At 44.0% G+C, this 19,416-nt stretch overlaps 1 protein-coding gene across 16 annotated transcripts in view; it reads right to left on the bottom strand.

Annotated features, from left to right (window-relative positions):
• LOC147417935 (uncharacterized) overlaps window positions 1–19,416 on the bottom strand; it is a 260,362-nt gene that overhangs the window by 230,055 nt on the left and 10,891 nt on the right. For all 16 annotated transcript variants that reach the window (XM_086506524.1, XM_086506523.1, XM_086506516.1 and 13 more), the window contains one exon: window positions 2,153–2,246. In XM_086506524.1, the coding sequence (XP_086362650.1) occupies window positions 2,153–2,246 (94 nt within the window). The remainder of the gene's footprint in view (window positions 1–2,152; window positions 2,247–19,416) is intronic.

Raw genomic sequence — 19,416 nt, 5'->3', positions numbered from 1 at the left:
CCGAGCTTCATCTCCCACATTCGGGATTTCACACTCGGACCCAGACCAAGGGATGTAGCAGTGGATCATGCTCTTTTGACACTTTTAGTCTCCTTTCAATATAGTACAGCTCACCTGTCAAGGACACATACCCCTATACATTTACACTAGAGACTGACTTTGTTTATATAGAGGAGATCTATGGCCTTCTATGTAAAGCAGCCAAGCCAGCACTCTCAGTGGAGGACATCACCACTTTACGGACTGAGACATTGCATGATGCAACAGAAGAGGCATACCCACACACTCAGCCTCATCAAAGACGCCGTCCTAGGAGCATGCCTCAGAACAGTTGGTATGACGAGGAGTGTAGAGAGACGAGGGCACAACTTCAAAGGATCTTCTCAAGTTCTTCTAGGGGTCATCAATCACAAACAGTCTCAGATAGCCTTTTGGCGCCTTGTGCGACAAAAGAAGCGAGTGTTCCTAGCTCAGATGGAGCGAGACTTAGACCACTTGTTCTTAGAGTAGACACTCAAACGAGGCATAACGTCTCGCTCATGAGCACTCCCCTCCCCTAGTGATTACTTCCCCTAATGTGTGAGGTTAGATGGAGCGAGACTTATACCAATTGTTCTTTAGTAGAGACTCGAGAGGCATGGCATCTCATTCATGAGCACTCCCCTCCCCTAGTGATTACTTCCCCCGATGTGTCAGGTCAGTATGCAACATCCTTATATATGGTCCCTAGACAGACACCCCTTCCAGATCCTCCTGAACTATACCCATCAACAAATACCTTCTTTACCACTGAGATGGTAAAGACAGCCATAGACAAGATGAGGACCAGGAGGGCATATGATCATGATGGTCTAGAAGCAGAACACTTTATATATGCTAGAGATATGTTGACAGAGGTTCCTGCAGTTTTGTTCAATCGTGTCATGTGCGAGGGTCTACCTGAGACTTGGAGATTGTCTACTATTGTTCCTAACTTCAAGGCAGGTGATCCTATGCAACTTGGAAACTACCGTACTATTATGATTGGACACACATTGGCACTGTTGTATGCATCTATCCTTGAGTAGCAGTTGAGCAAACACTGATTTCTTCACGCCAAAGACTGGACAGATAGCCACCACTGCAAAGCTCAGCTCACACTCTCATTGACCAAGCATTGGAGCAAGAGACGCCCGCGACTAAGAAGAGGAGCTTCACAACATCGACAGAGACTGCAACAGAGGATTCGAGCCATACTATATCGACATCCACAGGATAGATTCATGACCCATTATATCACCCTCTTGTATTGGCACTCATTGTATCAATGATCACACATACCCCACACAATTCTAGCTAGTAGCACCTCTAGATTCATTTTAGCATCTCCTTTTTGTACCCAGACATGGTATCAAATTCACCAGTTTGTAACGGATTGACCTCATGGGTCATTTTGGCCTTTTGAAGACGTTAATATATCAATTCATTTCATTTCATATCATGCAAGCCTCTAGACAAACCCAAAGAACTGATGTAAAGACTTTGGCACATGCCACACAAAATGGTTCGCATCATAATCAACACATGAAGGCCAAATGCTTATAGGCAATCGAGCGTGGTCATCAACCACATGAACCAGGAAATGTGCCGACTCCAAATGCAGGGAGAAAATGGAGATAGAAAAGATACAAGAGGCTGTATGGACCCACGTTAGAAGGTGTGTTAGCTAATAGACTGTTGGGGAAAAGAAGAAAATGTCAGCCAATATAGATGGAATTCTCAAAGGAACCAAAAGGAGACTCCAGGTGTGAAGTATCCACCGAAGGCCTTTACCACTTACCCCAATCCAATGACAGTGGCCTACCCCTCCCAAATCCAACCCTCACTAAGATGGCTGACCTAGGTAACAGGAGAGTCGACCAAGTGTTGCTTTCTCTGTGATCCAACAACTTGCATACGAGTCTGAGCAATGGAATTCAAGGAAGAGATGTAATCAAAAGTCAACTCATAAGTTGCAACCTGCCTAAACAGCTTCAAACTGTTACATAACCAAAGAATTAAATCCTGTATAATCTAATTCTAACGTTCAAACGCCAAATACACCAGGTACAAAGTAAAGACGCTTTTCAATAATTTACGAGCTAATATTGGTCAGTTTTTAATAACTTTGTACCATTTGTGCCTCCACCATCCTCCTCAAACGCCTGGCATAAATAACTTTTGCCATGAAGTTGCTCTCCTCCTCCCTCTCCAAAATTAGGTTCAGCCTGCATAAACAAGACAAAGTCTAGTTAAATCATTAATTGCATAATATGCAGAAATAAATAACTACCCTAACAAACAGAAATCTCACACATTTTGTGCCAACAGTGTATGCAGACAAAGTACTATACGTTTGGAAAATGCATCCAAGCAAACTGAGTACAAACACAAAAGAGTTCTATACAATGGAGTGGCATTCAAGATCGTGCTAATGCTCTCCCTTTAATCTCATTACATCCATGGCCAAACTCTACTCTTTCACAAGAATCATACATTTTTAATTCGTGTGTTTCAATCTCAATGATGCACTCAACCTCAAAACATTTTTCTTTCATTTTTTCCTGGTTTGCATAGCTTCCTAAACATTTTTTGATAGCTAAGAAATGAGAGCCCGCAGCAAGGAAAGAAAAAGGGGGGGAGAGAAATGAAGGCCAAAATGACCTATGAGACCAAAGAGTTACATCATGGTGAATCTGATATAAGGTTTGGATAAAAAACTAACTATAACAGAAACAATACTAGAGCTATAGAAGGTGGGTATCAAGAGCCTGAGGGACACATATACAAAAGATGGGTGTGTATCTCGAACAGTACAAAATGGTGGATATGTGTGTATATGAATCTGGAGATGGCTCGCATAAGTCGGTGCATGATCGTGTCAATGTCCTCCATGGTGAGTCTGCACAAGGCATCTTCTCTATGTCGCCAATAAGCATATGATCCTCTCCTGCAACTTCCTCAGGCGAACGGAGCATCCCCTCATTTTGGGCCTCCTAGATCTCCCCAGCTCTGCTAGCTCTACTGCTCGATCACTCAATATACCTCTGCTAGTGATATGCCATGTGTCCTTGCACCAAGGTACATCAAGCCACTTCGACATATAGCAGTGGTTATGGCTCTTGACTCTTGAGTTCTCAGTGATCGACGGCAATCTCAAAGGAGGTGATAGATACAAGTTGTACATGAATGTCGGGCCGATGCTTACCCACACCACATACCAAGCCCTCGGGATGATAGACCAATTATCTCCAGCTCCCACACAGATTGAGTTGATCGAGAAGACCAAATACCACACAAAAATGGTCAAGAGTTTGTAGGCAACACCTCCAGAGACGGTAACCAAAGGCTCAAGCTCACAAGCACCAGCATAGGAAGACAAAGAATCATTTTTTTATGAATAATCTAAAAAATACAAAGACCAAGAAGAGGTTTTGTTGGAATATATGGAAAGCATCTCTGGCTGCTCTCACCTCTACTCAATCTCTGGATGCAAGAACATTGTGATCTATCTCTGAGAGAATGAAAAAAAGATTTTATTGGTTGGTGTCTCAAGAGGCCAAATAGAACCAGCCTATGAGAAAAAACCACATGCAAAGTGTCAATGTCATCATCCTAGTGTCTCACGTGTCACCAGCCTTGTTGTTTGCGCCAACAGCACTATTGTATGCGCTCAGCTCCCATGTCGCCCGCTCAACCTCCCCCTGTTTCCAATCGCTACAACACAATCTCACCACTATTTTCCCTTGTTGTGGCTCGCAATTCCAGCTTGTCAGGTGCAGCGGAGTAGAAATGGTTGACAAGATCTAGACTTTACACTTCCATAAATCTTTACTTCTTTCCTTGCTTGAATGTGTGCTGCTTACCACAAGTGATGGTTCCTTTCTGAGAGAGAGAGAGAGAGAGAGAGAGAGAGAGAGAGAGAGAGAGAGAGAGAGAGAAAATGAAATGAAATGTTATATTAACGTCTTCAAAAGGCCAAAATGACCTATGAGACCAATCTGTTACAAAATGGTGAATCTAATACCATGTCTGGGTACAAAAGAACTAGAACAAAAATACTACTACTACTACTAGAATCCATCCTCATCTGCACTCTGGATGTCGAGAGTATGGCTCGAATCCTCTGTTGTAGTCTCCGTCGATATTGTGTAGCCCCTCTCCTCAATCGTGGCCGTCTGGATCTCCGTAGCTCCAGTGCTCGGTCGATGAGAGTGCCGATAGTGGTCGAATGAGTGTGGGCCGAGCTCTGCAGTGATGGTTGCTCCTCTGGCTGTCCCATATCTAGTGAAAACAAATCTGTAATCTGTCTTGGGCTTGTCTCTCTTTATCTACCTCCAGTAAAGTGCCTCTATATCTGTGTAACTCAAGTAGATATAGCCCAAGACATCTTTGATGCTCATAACTCATGACCCTAGAGAAAGGACCGAAACCATCTCTGAATAAGCAGTGGAAACGGCCCCGTATCTCATAGTACACTGTGCAATGACATATGTAATGTAGCTCTGTCTCTGGCTCTAGCTAGAATAAGCGGCATATCCTGATGTCTGCTAGTATCCCTCTGAATCTACCAGTCTCAATCTCCAGCCGACGTGAGGATGTGCGTATCTGACCAATGGCACACCGCAAACCATGAGACATATGTGTGTCCATGTAGCTGGATCAAATCACAAACCCATCTCCTGTGAGGTGCAGAAGATGCTCTCTATAGAAAGCCATCTTCGTGCCCGACTCCTATGGCGGCTCTATCCATGTCCTCCTGGTATCTAGCTGGATCAGGTCCTAACGAACGAGTCTAGTAATCTCCACCCGTGTAAAAGACATCGAGGGTGCCTGGAGAGAGTACTAAAAAGGGGGCAGCTTGTCCATGGTGAAGCCATGCGTCTGAAACCATGATGTCATCTCTGCATACCAGCATGGAGTGTCCCCTTGAAGAGCTAACTGTCTTGGAAGACTTAAGGGCCAGTCTAGCATATTTGTCTCTAGTAGTATCCCACAAGTTGTGCACAAAGGAGAATGATCTGGTAAGCGCCTCAATCTCCATAGAGAGAGACAGAGAGAAAGAGAGAGAGAGAGAGAGAGAGAGAGAGAGAGAGAGGACACGATACCCTATGGGGTCCCAACCAACCCTCTCAAGGGGCCCCCACACCATTGCCAATGTAGTATTTGCTTTTGATTGTGTAAATGGAATGTACACAAATGCAATACCTCAATTGCATACTCTACTCACTCGAATGGGGAATGTCACCGTGGTACTCTCTAAAATGAAGCACCTCCGGGGCTGATTACTGCACCTTGGATCTGTCTCGATGTGGGGTTGCAAATGGCCACCAAGGGGTAGATTTGCGGCTGAATTGTGCTCCCGATGTGAGAGGAATGAAGGGTTGAAGGCTGGCTACAAAAACACACATCTGGCTGCAAAAACGCAGCACAACCGACTCGCTTAGCGGGGCTGAAAATGCAGCTGATGATGGAGCAGATGATGGACAGCGATGGGAGCACTTGATGTGGCGAGGGAATGCCTGGGAAGAGGCTCCATGGCCGAAATGTCCAGGCTGCAGCAGGGAATTTGTGTTAGCAAATGCATGGCTTTTCCGGCAAGGAATTGGGCCAAAAACCCCAAAACGCTCGCTGCTGGGCTGATTCCTGCATTGTGGAGCAAAAACACTAGGAGCTGTCACGATTGTGACTATGTTAACAGTATTACATCTACTCCTAGTTGCAGATACGCGAAGTGCCATGCCAAGGAGGACCCCTACGTTTGGATGGTCACACCCCTTCGCCCAAGAGACGTGCCTCTTCGCCAAAAGCCACACTCCTTCGACGACTAGTCACACCCCTTCACTAAACGGTTGCGACTCTTCGCCCAATGGTTGCAGTTCTTCGCCAAAAGGATGTGTCTTTACGTCTAAAGTCATGTCTCTTCACCAGGAGACGTGTCTTTTCATTTATGTCTCTTCGTCTCCTATATAAGGAGCCCTTGTATCACACATTCAAGCAATCAAACACAGAGTCTTCTGAGTCTTGTTTCTGAGTTCAGTTCAAGTTTCTTTAGTCTTAATCATGAGTTTGAGTACTTAATTAAGGATTAGTACCTAGAATTCTTACAGTGGTATCAGAGCAATTTTTTTTCAAGCCTTGCGGGTTTTGAGCCTCTCACCCTCACCGCTAGCCTCTTCATCCTCTTCCCAGAGTTTCATGGAGGAAGCAAAAAGGCGGATCCTACAGGCAATGTGTAGTCGACACATGTAACCCCTACCCGCACCCTCATCGTACGAGTCACACATCCTCGGCATACAGGAGAGCTCTTGCTTACCCGGGCTGATATGAGGTGGAAAATGATGGAATCCCTCGTGCACAGCTGCTGGTCGTGCGCCCTCCCCGGTTGCTCTACTTCGCACCCCGCGCCCCTCTTCAAGTGCCGATGCACCTCTTGGTGAAAGGCGTGTGAACCTTGGTGCAACTCCCTACACTCAGGTGATCGCCTCCCCTCTTCTACGCTGCTGCAATCAGCCAAACAACACGTTGCAGTTCACATTGGAGTTGTTCTTTTTCACGCTGGTGCCTCTTGAGTTTGCTCGATGGTGTCTTTTACACATTTCACACAAAAGGGTGGCCACTTTTAAAAGCTTAAGACCGAATTTCTTAAAGGGCCACTTAGGGCACCCACTTGAACATTAAAAAAACTCACGAATTCAGCCAGTGTACAAACCCACAAAATCCAGCCAGCGAATCAAAAGCGTGTCTATTTAGCCCACGAAAATCAGCATGCGATCAAAACCACCCGTAGACGAGATTCCAGAAGGAGTTTTGCCGGAAAATTCTCCTGCACGAGGTGATCACCATTTCCGATTCGCCAAAGCCAAAGATCATAGTTATTCTAGATTTGGCAGCATTGGAACCCGTTCTAGAGTCAGTTCTTGTTCCCAAAATACCAGTCCCAAAACCTGTTTCGAGAGTTCCCTTTGAGGCTTAACCATGCCGAATTCTCAGGACGGAGGTGATCAATCTGACGACGCCCTTACTCTTATCAAGGAGCAGATGGACACACTTTCCAGAAGCCTCGCATCACTACACACTCGCTTGGATGAGATACAGACGCAAAATACTTCTCGGAGTCGTCCTACGACTTCTTGGACAACTAATGATGCTTCTCCACCACCTTCTTCCGAAGCTTCAGTGGACGAACCAAACGAATCAGATCAAACTGATGTAAGGTGCAGCGGAGGTGAATGTTGAACTTTGCTCAAGATGAGTGCTCCGAACTGTGCTCAAGGTTCCTTTTACTAATGGAAGGGAGCGCCTTCCGTGCCTTTAATGAGAGAGTGCAAGTGATCCCAAACAAAGTGGATAAACACTGTGAATGAAGGTGCTGAGACTGAGATATAGAGAGAGAAGAATATGACACCAGACAAGTTGTCAAACCCTCCTCCAAGGGCCCCTCTCTCGATGGCGAGAGAGGTCTATGCTATTGATTGCACAATCTGGTACAAGATGCTAATGCAAGTCGAGAGGCTATGATGCAATGTGTATCTAGGTTGTCGACGACCGCGACGAGGCTGAAATGCTAACTGCTGGAAGTGCGGGATCTACTGCTATCTATGCTGCAAAAAACGCTGATTTCATGATGCATAAAAACGCTGATTCATGCTGAACCTATTGTTGTCCAAACGTTGAATTTTCTGGCATGAAAAACGTTGATCTGAGGGTTGCAAAATCGCTGGTCTGAGGGCTTCAAAAACGCTGAGATGTTGGCTTCAAAACGCTGATCTAAGGCCTTCAAAAACGCTGGCTTAACTGCTGAAAAATGCTGGAAATTACTGCTGAAAAACTCCAGGCTTTATAGGGTTCTTGCTTGAGAGAGAGAGAGAGAGAGAGAGAGAGAGAGAGAGATGCCTGCTGCAAGGTAGCTTGCCTGTGCACCTCTTCCTCTTCTGCCACATTGCACTAGCGCTAGGTTTTCTTTTATATTTGCTTAGTTCAATTGCCCTACCCAGTTCCCAACAAAAGTCACTTAAAAATAATAAGTGAAAAATGGCTAAAATAGGGAAAATAGGTTTTATGCACCGGAAAATGCTCCTGGTGGATTCTGATGGTAATGTTGATGATCATGTTGTGTGCAACCAGAGGATATGCATCTACTCTAAGTGCTTGGGCATGCACGGTCTGGAAACAGACTCACAAAAGTACCAGAACACTTCCTAAGCTAGGCTAATTGAACCCTTGTCATGAAGTAGCTTGTCCACATGCGTGAGGTACTGGTACAGAGCTACATGGCTTCCTTGTAGTCTGCCAACAACTCTGGGTTAATCTTTGAGAAACTCTTCGTCAACCCACACTGCTTCGTGGGTTCCTCGATCTTTGAACTTCAAAAAGTATTGTCTCGCTTGCTTCTTTGAACCATGTCGAAACCGATGCAACAACACTTGCTCCGGCTCCATGACTTCTGCTTCATCGATGATCTCCGGTTCTTCTTCTTCCAAAAATGTCCTTTGGAGGCGTTCTCTGAAACACTTTCAACCAAGAAACATGGAAAACGTTGTGCATTGACCATGAGTTAGGCAATTACAATTTCATCGAAACCTCATTTATCTTTTTAATAACTGGAAATGGACCATACATTCTAAAAGACAACTTGGACACTTCTTTCCAACTTGCTTAAGACGTTGCTTCATGATTCTTAAATACACCCAATCTCCTTCCTTGATCGAAACATCCTAACGATGCTTATTAGCCTGCCTTGAATAAGATTCCTGAGCCTTGCTTAGCCGAAGCTTCACACTCTCAGAAATCTCATCCAATGACTGGCTTTCAGCATTGGCATCACGCATTTGACTGACCGAGCGAGTCAAAAGTGACTGGAACGGACGGCCAAAAGCTACCTCATACGGAGTCCGACCAATGGCAGAGGAAAAAGAGTCGTTCAAAATAGCCTAAACCCATGGGAGATAGAGCTCCCAATGAGACTGTTGATCATGCACATATGACTTTAAAACATCAAAAGCCAACTGATTGTAAATCTCTATCTGACTATCTAACTGTGGATGAAAAGCCGATGAAAAATTCAACTTTGTGCCAAAATTTTCAAAGAGTGCGCGTCAAAAATTTGACGTAAACGTAACATCCCTATCTGAAACAATTGACTTTGGCAAACCACAGAGGGAGTACCAATGCTTTATGAACAATCGTGCCATATCTTGTGCAGTGACCGTGTCCTTACAAGGAATCAACATGCAAAACTTATTGAAACGATCAACAATGGTCAAACATTGAGTGTTCCTTGAATGCAAACTAGATGGAAGGTTATTCACAAAATCCATGGAAATATCTTGAAAAGGTCCATCGGAAATAGACAGCGGAAGCAAGAGGCCTTGGTGCTTACCCCGAGGAGCTTTTATCTTTTGACATATAGTGCACTGTGTGACATAACCAAACACATATTTTCGCATTTTAGGCCAATAAAAGAATCTTTCTATTTTTTCCAAAGTGGTGTTCATTCATATGTGTCCACCTGTGAGAGAGTCATGTGCATCATGCAATATGGTTGGCCTAAGAGAGTGCAACGCACATAGACGTTGACGAAATACAACAAACCATCATGAATGAGATAGTTGCTTCTAAGAGCCTGCAACCATTGCTTACCAAACTCGAAATCCGCATACTGGTTCTTCATGCTGTCGAAAGACACACCCTGAATAGAAACTGTGGATCTTGATTCAAGAGCCAAAATCTGTCCTTTGCGACTGAACGCATCTGCAACAGGTTTAGCTTTTCCAGGCACATACTCAATCAAACCTCCAAATTGCTCAAAAAATTGTGACCACCATGCTTGGAGATCACTCCAATGTGCACTAGGCATAGACTGGAGCCACTTGAGGGCTTGGTGATTTGTGCAAACTGTAAACTCTCTACCATACAAAAAATGCTTCCAATGCTTAAAGAGAGTGAATGAAAGACAAAAGTTCTTTATCATAAACTGAATAGTTCTTTTCTGCACTATTGAGCTTCTGACTAAGGAAAGCTACGGGACGACCATGCTGCTGAAGCACAGCGCCTATAACGACATTGCTCGCATCTGTCCATACCTCAAAAAGGTCATCCCAAGAGGCAAGGATAAGACACGGTGCTTCTGTCACCGCAACCTTGAGAGCTGGGAAAGCCTCAATGGCTGCTTCAGGCAAGTCTACGCGCTGACGGCAAATCTTTACCCCTTTCAAAACATCAGTCATAGGTGCGGCAATGCGTGCAAAATTCTCTATGTGCAAACTATATGCTTCACATAAACCAAGAAAGCAGCATATCATATGCAGTTTTGGGCAATTCCCAATTACGTACATGTTCCACCTTCGCGGAGTCTAGCTTGACGCCTTCTGCAAAAATGATATAACCCAAATAAGTAACTTCAGTGAGAAAAAACTCAGATTTCTTAGCTGCAATGTACAACTGACACTCATCCAACCGGGTTAGTACCCTTTCGACATCCTTTTCATGTTGTTCCCACGATGCAGAAAAAATGAGAATATCATCCAGAAAGATGAACACACAGACACCAACCATATCGCCGAAACGGCCTACCATGAGACGATTAAATGTACCCACGGCACCTGTCAATCCAAAAGGCATAACAACATACTCCCATTGCCCTCACTCTATGTGAAAAGCGGTCTTGAAGATGTCGCCTTTGAATACCTGTACCTGATGGTATCCACTCTTGAGATCGACCTTATTGAAAACCTTTGCCCCATTGAGCCTATCAAGGATATACTCAATGCGAGGCATCGGAAACTTGTTCTTGACGGTCATCTTGTTCAATGCCCTGTAATCAACACACAACAAGACGAACCATCTTTTTTGTGGACAAACAAAATAGGAGCAGCAAAAGGACTTACACTCGGACGTATGAATCCTCGAGCCACCAGCTCCGTGAGTTGCTGCTCTAACTCTTCCTCCTGTGTCTTGTTCAAACGGTAGGGAGCCTTGTTGACAAGCAGTGCCCCCTCCATAAGCTCGATGCGATGGTCCTCCGGCCGCTCGGATGGGAGACGGGGTGGAAGATCATCCTGCAAAAAGAGATGCTTAAACTTGGTAAACAAAGCTGAATACATGTCTGAAGCCTAAATGCTCTGGGTAACTGGAGCAACATAGATGAATGCTACTTGTGCTCCTCGTCGTAATTCATGCTTTACCTGCACATGAGAAATGAGAGGCAAAGAATGCAGACCCGCCTTAGCACAAATGATCATGGGAGAGTCACTCTTGGCATTTGAGTGTTGGCCTCCCAATCAATGAGTGGGTTATACTCCCGAAACCATTTAATGCCCAAAAGCATATCACATCCTGAAAGAGAAGACACGAGAAATTTCCTACGAAAAGCAGCTTGTTGAACTGTAAACAACACATCAAGGCATTCTTTCGTGATGAGAGAGTCCATACCGAGAGCAAAGCCAGACGTCTACCTCGAGAGGAGATTTCTGACTAACCTCTAGGTCGGCTCTCTCAACAAGAGAGGCACTAATCACATTATGCATGCTACCTCGATCAAACAATATGATAAAACGCTGACCCTTTACATGATCATAACACTTCATGAGAGACTCATCAGTGTATGTGTCAGAGACATGAGAAGATTCAGCTTGGTTCATTAAACTTTAAAGTGCTTGTGGTTGCAGTGTGTGCCTTAGGTTCCTTAGGTGGGGCTGTCTTAGAACAAGCCTTCTTAATGTGACCCTTGACGTGACATTGATACATCTACCTTCCTTAACATAAATCACTTGTTGTTCAGCCGTTATGTATCCTCCTATAACTCCTTGTGCGGCTTTTTCATCCGGGGTTAGCTTAGGTTTTGCAGGTGCTTTAGCTTTACCCTTAGATTCATTTTGAGAGTTCTTTTCCGGAGGATTAGAGGAAGATGGGCTAGAAGAGTTACCATTCTTACCGTTCTTACCATTCTACGGGTTCTGAGAAGTCTGAGAGGTTCCTTGAGAAGTCTTGTTCTCCTTAGGCTTTCCCTTATTGTGCTTCATCTCTTGTGCGAGAGCAATCGCTACCGCTTTGTTGAGATCGATTGGATCAAGTACCTCCACATCAAACTTGATATACTCGGGATAATCCATAAAGAAAGGCCTCTTTGCGCTCTGCATCCGATTTGCGTAATTGAGTGCCGAGCTGCAAAACACGATTAGAGAAAGACATAACTGGCATACCATTTTGCTTGAACCCGCGCCAATCGTCCTTCAATCGTGCGAGGTACTGGGGTGGCATAAACCGCGCCTTGAGCTTGTCTTGGAAGTCGGCCCAATTGAAAGAAAGGGGCACGCCGTCCTCGGCTTCCTCTAGGTGCACGGTCAACTGTGCCTCTTGCCATGCATGGTATCAATTAATGGCATCATCGGCAAGGTACATAGCTGAGGTCAAAACCTTGCTATTTCTTGTCTTCTTAGTTGTCGCAAAATAAGCATTAAATTGATGCAACCAAGAATGAATAATAGTAGCATCCATCTTACCATCATACTTACTCAAAGTCTTCTCGGTGACTGGGTTGTTGGAGTCCGAATCTCGGCTTGCGCCACTTGATGAACTACCAACATCTTTGGCCGGCTCGGACTTCGAGGTGAGAACATGTTGGACCAACTCTTGCATGCGTAGTTCTCTCTGTGCCTCTCGCTCTGCCTATCTTTCTTGGCCGCTCGGCGCGCTTGCTCACGCTCACGCTCCATGGCTTCCTGTCATTCTGCTTTTCTTTCTTGTTGTGCCATCGCAACGCGATTGGCTTCTTGTTGTTGTGCCATCATGTCCATCATCGACTTGACCAAAGCCTCCATAGGATTTGGTGCAAACCGTGGCGTAGATGAGGAAGGGAGAGGGTCAGAAAAACCTTCTGGTGGGGAAAATTCTTCTTCACCTTCTTCATGCCCATCATCTTCGTGCAAAGTATCCATTCCGCTTCAAGTGATGACCATCCACTGAAGTCTTGGGTTCTTAAGTTCACGAGGAACTTAGGTCCTTGCGGGTCTTGAGGTTCTTGAGGGTCTTGAGTTCTTGCGGTTCTTGAGGGTCTTGAGGTTCTGGAGGTTCTTGCGGTTCTTCTTTCGCTTGCAGTCTAGAGAAAGATCTTCTCTTCACCCAAGCTATACTCTTCCCTGTGGGCGCACCCCTTTGCGGCCTTGCGCTCACACCAAGGTTGCTTTTTCCCACCTCACGTTGATGGCCGGCCGCTAAGTGCACAGTCTGGTCGCAATGAGTGAGAAGAAAGCAAGGGGAGGCTGGACAAGCCCTTCTTTCTTGGGTTTCCTGTCACTCTTAAAAAACACGATTAGGAATCGACACACCCAAAAGGTCTTGGGTTACGTGCGACCGCAACAAGCAAAAAAAAAAATGTGGTTCTTGTGGTTCTCTCCTTGAGTGATATAGAACACTGCCAAAGCTTTGATACCAATGTAAGGTGCAACGGAAGTGAATGTTGAGCTTTACTCAAGATGAGTGCTCCCAACTGTGCTCAAGGTTCCTTTTACTTACGGAAGGGAGAGCCTTCCGTGTCGTGCCTTTAATGAGAGAGTGCAAGTGATCACAAACAAAGTGGATAAACACTGTAAATGAAGGTGTTGAGATTGAGATATAGAGAGAGAAGAATACGACACCAGACAAGTTGTCAAACTCTCCTCCAAGGGCCCCTCTCTCGATGGCGAGAGAGGTCTATGCTATTGATTGCACAAATCTAGTACAAGATGCTGATGCAAGTCGAGAGGCTATGATGCAATGTGTATCTAGGTTGTCGACGACGACGACGAGGCTGAAATGCTAACTGCTGGAAGTGCGGAATCTGCTGCTGTCTATGCTGCTGAAAACGTTGATATCATGATGTATAAAAACGCTGATTCATGCTGAACCTACTCTTGTCCAAACGCTAAATTTGTTGGCCTGAAAAACGCTGATCTGAGGGTTGCAAAAACGCTGGTCTGAGGGCTTCAAAAACGCTGAGATGCTGGCTTCAAAACGTTGATCTAAGGCCTTCAAAAACGCTGGTTTAACTGCTGAAAAACGCCAGGCTTTATAGGGTTCTTGCTTGAGAGAGAGAGAGGGAGATATGCCTATTGCAAGGTAACTTGCCTATGCACTTCTTCCTCTTCTGCCACATTGCACTAGCGCTAGGTTATATTTTCTTAGTTCAATTGCCCTACCCAGTTCCCAACAAAAGTCACTTAAAATAATAAGTGAAAAATGGCTAAAATAGGGAAAATAGGTTTTATGCACTGGAAAATGCTCCCGATGGATTCTGATGGTAATGTTGATGATCATGCTGTGTGCAACCAGAGGATATGCATCTACTCTAAGTGCCTGGGCATGCACGGTCTAGAAACAGACTCACAAAAGTGTCAGAACACTTCCTAAGCTAGGCTAACTGAACCCTTGTCATGAAGTAGCTTGTCCACATGCACATAGGGTTAGATGTGCACTTGACAACTATGTCCACATACACATAGGGTTAGAGGTAGACAATCACGAACTTCAATTACTTTTTAAAAAAAATTAATGCTGCACAAAAAAAGAAGCTTGATGTTAAACTGTCGGAACCGTACACTGGTCGCCGCAACAAGCGCGTGCCGGACCAATGGCTATTCCAAATGGAGGTCTACTTGTCCAACACGGACTTTATCGGAAGTAAAAAAGTTGCACTTGCTAGTTCTCTGCTCAAGGACACAACATTTCTTTGGTGGCAACGACCGGTTGCTGATAGTGAACACACACCTTCTTGGGATAAATTCAGGCGTGCTATTCGCAAAGCGTTCGAACCTGCCAATGCAGATTTTCATGCCCGGTCCTCTCTTCACCGCCTGAGCAAAACAGGTTCCTTGGTCGCGTACATCACAGAGTTCCAAAGGCTAACTCTAGAGATAGAGACCCTTAGTCCCGCTGATAAACTTCACAGTTTTATTGACGGACTCAAACCTAACCAGAAGGACGATGTGCACAAATACAACCCTACCACCTTGAATGCTGCAATTGCCTATATGGAGCGTCTTGGCGATAATCGACGCCCTACACAAAATTTTCTTCCTAGTGACAGATCTTCAAACAGCGCTCGCTTTTCACAGCGCGATCGCAGAGACAACTATAGCCAAAGTCAGCAACATCAGTCTCAGTTCACAGCACCTTATTCAACTTCAAGGTTCTATTCTCAAGATCGACAATCTCAAAGCAGATCTTCTTCAAATGTTCCTCCACTTGATCGTGGTAAAGGACGTGATTTTTCTCGAGATCGGCATTCCAATACTCAGCAAGGCTCTTCCCAAATGCATCTTCGACTTCAAAGAAGGATGGTTTATGTACAATTTGCGGTGGTGACCATAGATGGTATCAATGTCCAAAGAGACCAAATCCGTCTAATTTGAAAAGAAATTCCAACGCAGAAACATCATCGAATTCTGAACAACCAAATTCTGCTAAGGATAAAGGAAAATCAGTGGTCAATACGATTCGTGTCTCAGAGGATACGACTATCCTTATGAAGCATGCTCAATGTGGTGCTTCAGTTTTGGAGCCTCTCTCAAAGCAAGTTTTGAGCCTTCTTGAAACTCTCAATGGTCGTTCCATCAACATTTTGGTGGACAACGGATGCTCTAATAATTTCGTCAGCACTCAGATAGTTCAACAACTTGGTTTGCCAACTCAGAAGACATCTCACTTATATGATGTGGAATTAGCAAATAGATCAATTTTTGACTTATGATCAGACAATTTGACAGTTGCAATTCGAGATTCAAACTTATGCACATCAATTGGATTTCGAAGTCATGTCTCTATCTTATTACGACATGATTCTTGGTCAGCATTGGTTATTCCAATATGATCCAGCAATTAGCTTTCGAGGACATACTATCAATTTGTTCTGATTTTACACGGGCTTTATCATGCGGAACGAGTGATTCAAGCCTCACGTGTACTAATCAAACAGCATGATACACTGGATTATGAAGAGAATATGATTTCCGATGCACATGCAGATATTATTATTGATGAATTTTTGAATTTATTAACTTCTCCTGAATCAATTGCTGAAGACAAAGATGATTTCAAGTAAGAAGTTTTTCCAAGTGATACTTCGTTACCAGACAAAGATAAGAACATAGTTGCAGATTCTGAGTCTAAAGACGACTATGCTTTCTTTGATTCTTTACTAGATGATGATATGCCATTTGCAAGTCATGAAGTAACAGTTTCTGAAGATGATTTTGAAGAATTTTGGGATTCATTATTGGAAGATGATTACAGTCTCAATCCAAAATCCTCTCAAGTGATTACTAAAGTTGAAGTTACCCAATCTGAAGAGTGCTTTGAGAAAATTTCCTCTTTACCAAATATTTCACAATTACTGGAAGATTTTGAACCAGAAATCTTACATCGCATGAAGAATTTTGAAGATCAACCTCTTGTTGCAGTTAACCTCATTATGTTAGATTCCTCTAAAAAGTCTTTGAACAATACAATGACATGGGATTTAGCAGTAAAAGCAAAAAGGTCTCGCAAGAAGCAAAAGTTTAAGACAAAGGTTTCAGATACCTCAAAGATTGAAGATTTTCAAAGATTCAATGCTTTTCCAGAGTTCTATCAACATCAAAAGTCATTTCTTTGACGAAGGCTCTCATTTTAAATAGGAGGGAATGTCACGATTGTGACTATGTTAACAGTATTACATCTACTCCTAGTTGCAGATACGCGAAGTGCCATGCCAAAGAGGACCCCTACGCTTTGATGGTCACACCCCTTCACCCAAGAGACGTGCCTCTTCGCCAAAAGCCACACTCTTTCGACGACTGATCACACCCTTCGCTCTACGGTTGCGACTCTTCGCCCAATGGTTGCAGCTCTTCGCCGAAAGGATGTCTTTACGTCTAAAGTCATGTCTCTTCACCAGAAGACGTGTCTTTTCATTTATGTCTGTTCGTCTCCTATATAAGGAGCCCTTGTATCACACATTCAAGCAATCAAACACATAGTCTTCTGAGTCTTGTTTCTGAGTTCAGTTCAAGTTTCTTAAGTCTTAATCATGAGTTTGAGTACTTAATTAAGGATTAGTACCTAGAATCCTTACAGGAGCACTACCAGAGGCAAAAAACGTTGGCTGATCGGCAACTTGAGCTAGGGAATGATGAAAAAACGCTAGGTTGAGAGCTCTGTTTATACTGACTTTTTGGGTGACAAGTCGGAAAAATGTGCAAAGGTCGGGAAAATGTGCAAATGTGTGCAGATGTGAGTTTCAAACAATAGAATGGCCATAACTCACTGATCCATGAACCATTTGATGAAAGAGCTCGACCAACACGTTCTTCTAGCCTAGACATACATGCACGTCATGTCAGATGCCCAGCGAAGTGTAATAAAATCTATCAAAACGCATGTACAAACCATTCAATCTCAGAAGAGGATGAATCCTCATCAAAACTGTCAGAAAATTTCCAGGATTTGTGGTGGGGTCTGCTTTTCTTGGCGTTCTTCTTGAAAGTAGGCAGGCTACAAAGGAGACTTTGTCAACAGATCACCTCCAAAACATGATACATGATGAAAGAAATATAGTTGTACATCTTTTTTCTTTCCATGGAAAGCATGGGCGATATATGTTTGTAACGGTAAGCTCATGACCATGGAGCTCTGAGCTACTGAGATTTTATTTTATTCTATTTTCCTTTTTCTTGAGTTGGAAGACAATGTAAAAGGTGTACTTTGATTTGTCCCATAGGTCGGTTTGGGCCTCCAGTGGACATCTCTCTCTCTCTCTCTCTCTCTCTCTCTCTCTCTCTCTCTCAAAGTCCGAACTCTCAGAAAAGGATGAATCCTCGACAAAATTGTCAAAAAATTCCGGAATCTGTGGTGGAATCTGCTTTTCTTTGCCTTCATCTTGCTCTTTCCATATCTCTGGTTCTTTCCTTGCTTTTTGCCATTTCTGTCCTCAACACTCGAATCAAAAGAAGAAGAGGAAGAATTGTCGGAACTGTCAAAAGAAGATGAGGACGAACTGGACAACCCCTCAAAGCGTACATGCTTCTTTAGTTTTCCTACATTTGCAAAAGAAGACTGACGACCCAAATTACCAGGAAAGTTTGCTCCCTTGCTGTGTCTCCTTGGATGCTTTTTGGCCCCCAAAAGTTGGTTGACTCGTCTTTCAACAACGTCATCGAGTTCATCTTCAGTGAACATCCGTGGAACAAGAGGTTTCTTGAGGGTTGACTTGAATGGTGAGCCCATGGCTATCTGCCATCGAGAATGCATCACATCGATCGAGTGCCGGATCAAAAAATTTGCCTACTTAGAATCCTTTGAAAATTGAAGCATCTGATTCACGCAATCATCAACTTGTTCACGCTACATCTCCATTCGTTCATGCTCCGTAGGCAGAGGAGGCCCGTATTCTACATCTGTTGTTCCATTCGAATTTCCCGTGCTTTCACCCGATCGAGTGGGTTCGTCTGATTCTTGCAGGAGTCATCACCTCAATCCATGCCTGTCACAGAAAAAGGGATCGGATTTTCCGATGTAAGGAAAATCGATTGAGCTCTAATACCACTGTTACAAACTTGGACACCCCAAGTCAAGAATCTGGCACGACACACAAGAGAATCACTTAAAAATACTTCACAACTTTAATCACAGTTCAAATTGAGTCGACACGGTCCGGTGCAATTCCGTGCCCAGAGAGATTGGCCCCAAAAACTAGCGCCCCTTTCCATATTTATTTTTGTATTAATGCTTGAGCAAAGAGATTGATCCTCTCTGCTCTGCACATCAGTCAGACTAAGCCACAGAGTGGCCTTGGGTTTCAATTTGAAGGCCCTTTAGGGCTTCTCAAAAAGCAATACATGAAAAACTTCAAACTCAAAAGCTCTAGGCCCAAAAGTTGTCAGCAAAAAACACGAAATTCCATACGCTGCCATGTCAGCACAGTCAGTGCGTTTTGCGAAAGTTTCGTACAGCTTGGCCATGTCAGTAGTCAGTGCGTTTACGATGTCCGTACAGTTGGGCAATCCTCGCACTTTTTATGACTTGTGTCCCTTGGGCCCTCTCAGTAAGTGCCCATAAGTTGGGACAACTTATGCCACGTCATAATTTTGTGACATATCCCCCTCTTGAAACAATTGGAATCGTCCTCGATTATGCCTGCAAAAACATACATAAGCCATAAACATAAGCCATAAACGAGTTCAGTAGACACTGACTCTACGTGCCAACGCACTAGACGACGCAAATCTAACACTTGCACAAAGACGGCACTTAATACACATTTAAATCATACTCAAATCAAATCACATAAAATCCATCCATATCTAAGACCATGATTCCTAGCAACGTATTTAGGAATCGCATCTAGATCCACATCGGACCTCACTGATGTCCGATTAACTAATT

Source organism: Adiantum capillus-veneris, chromosome 30, assembly GCF_014529385.1.
Source record: "Adiantum capillus-veneris isolate H3 chromosome 30, ASM1452938v2, whole genome shotgun sequence".
Taxonomy (NCBI): domain Eukaryota; kingdom Viridiplantae; phylum Streptophyta; class Polypodiopsida; order Polypodiales; family Pteridaceae; genus Adiantum; species Adiantum capillus-veneris.
Note: the sequence above shows the minus strand (reverse complement) of the source record. Positions and strands in the feature narration are given on the sequence as shown.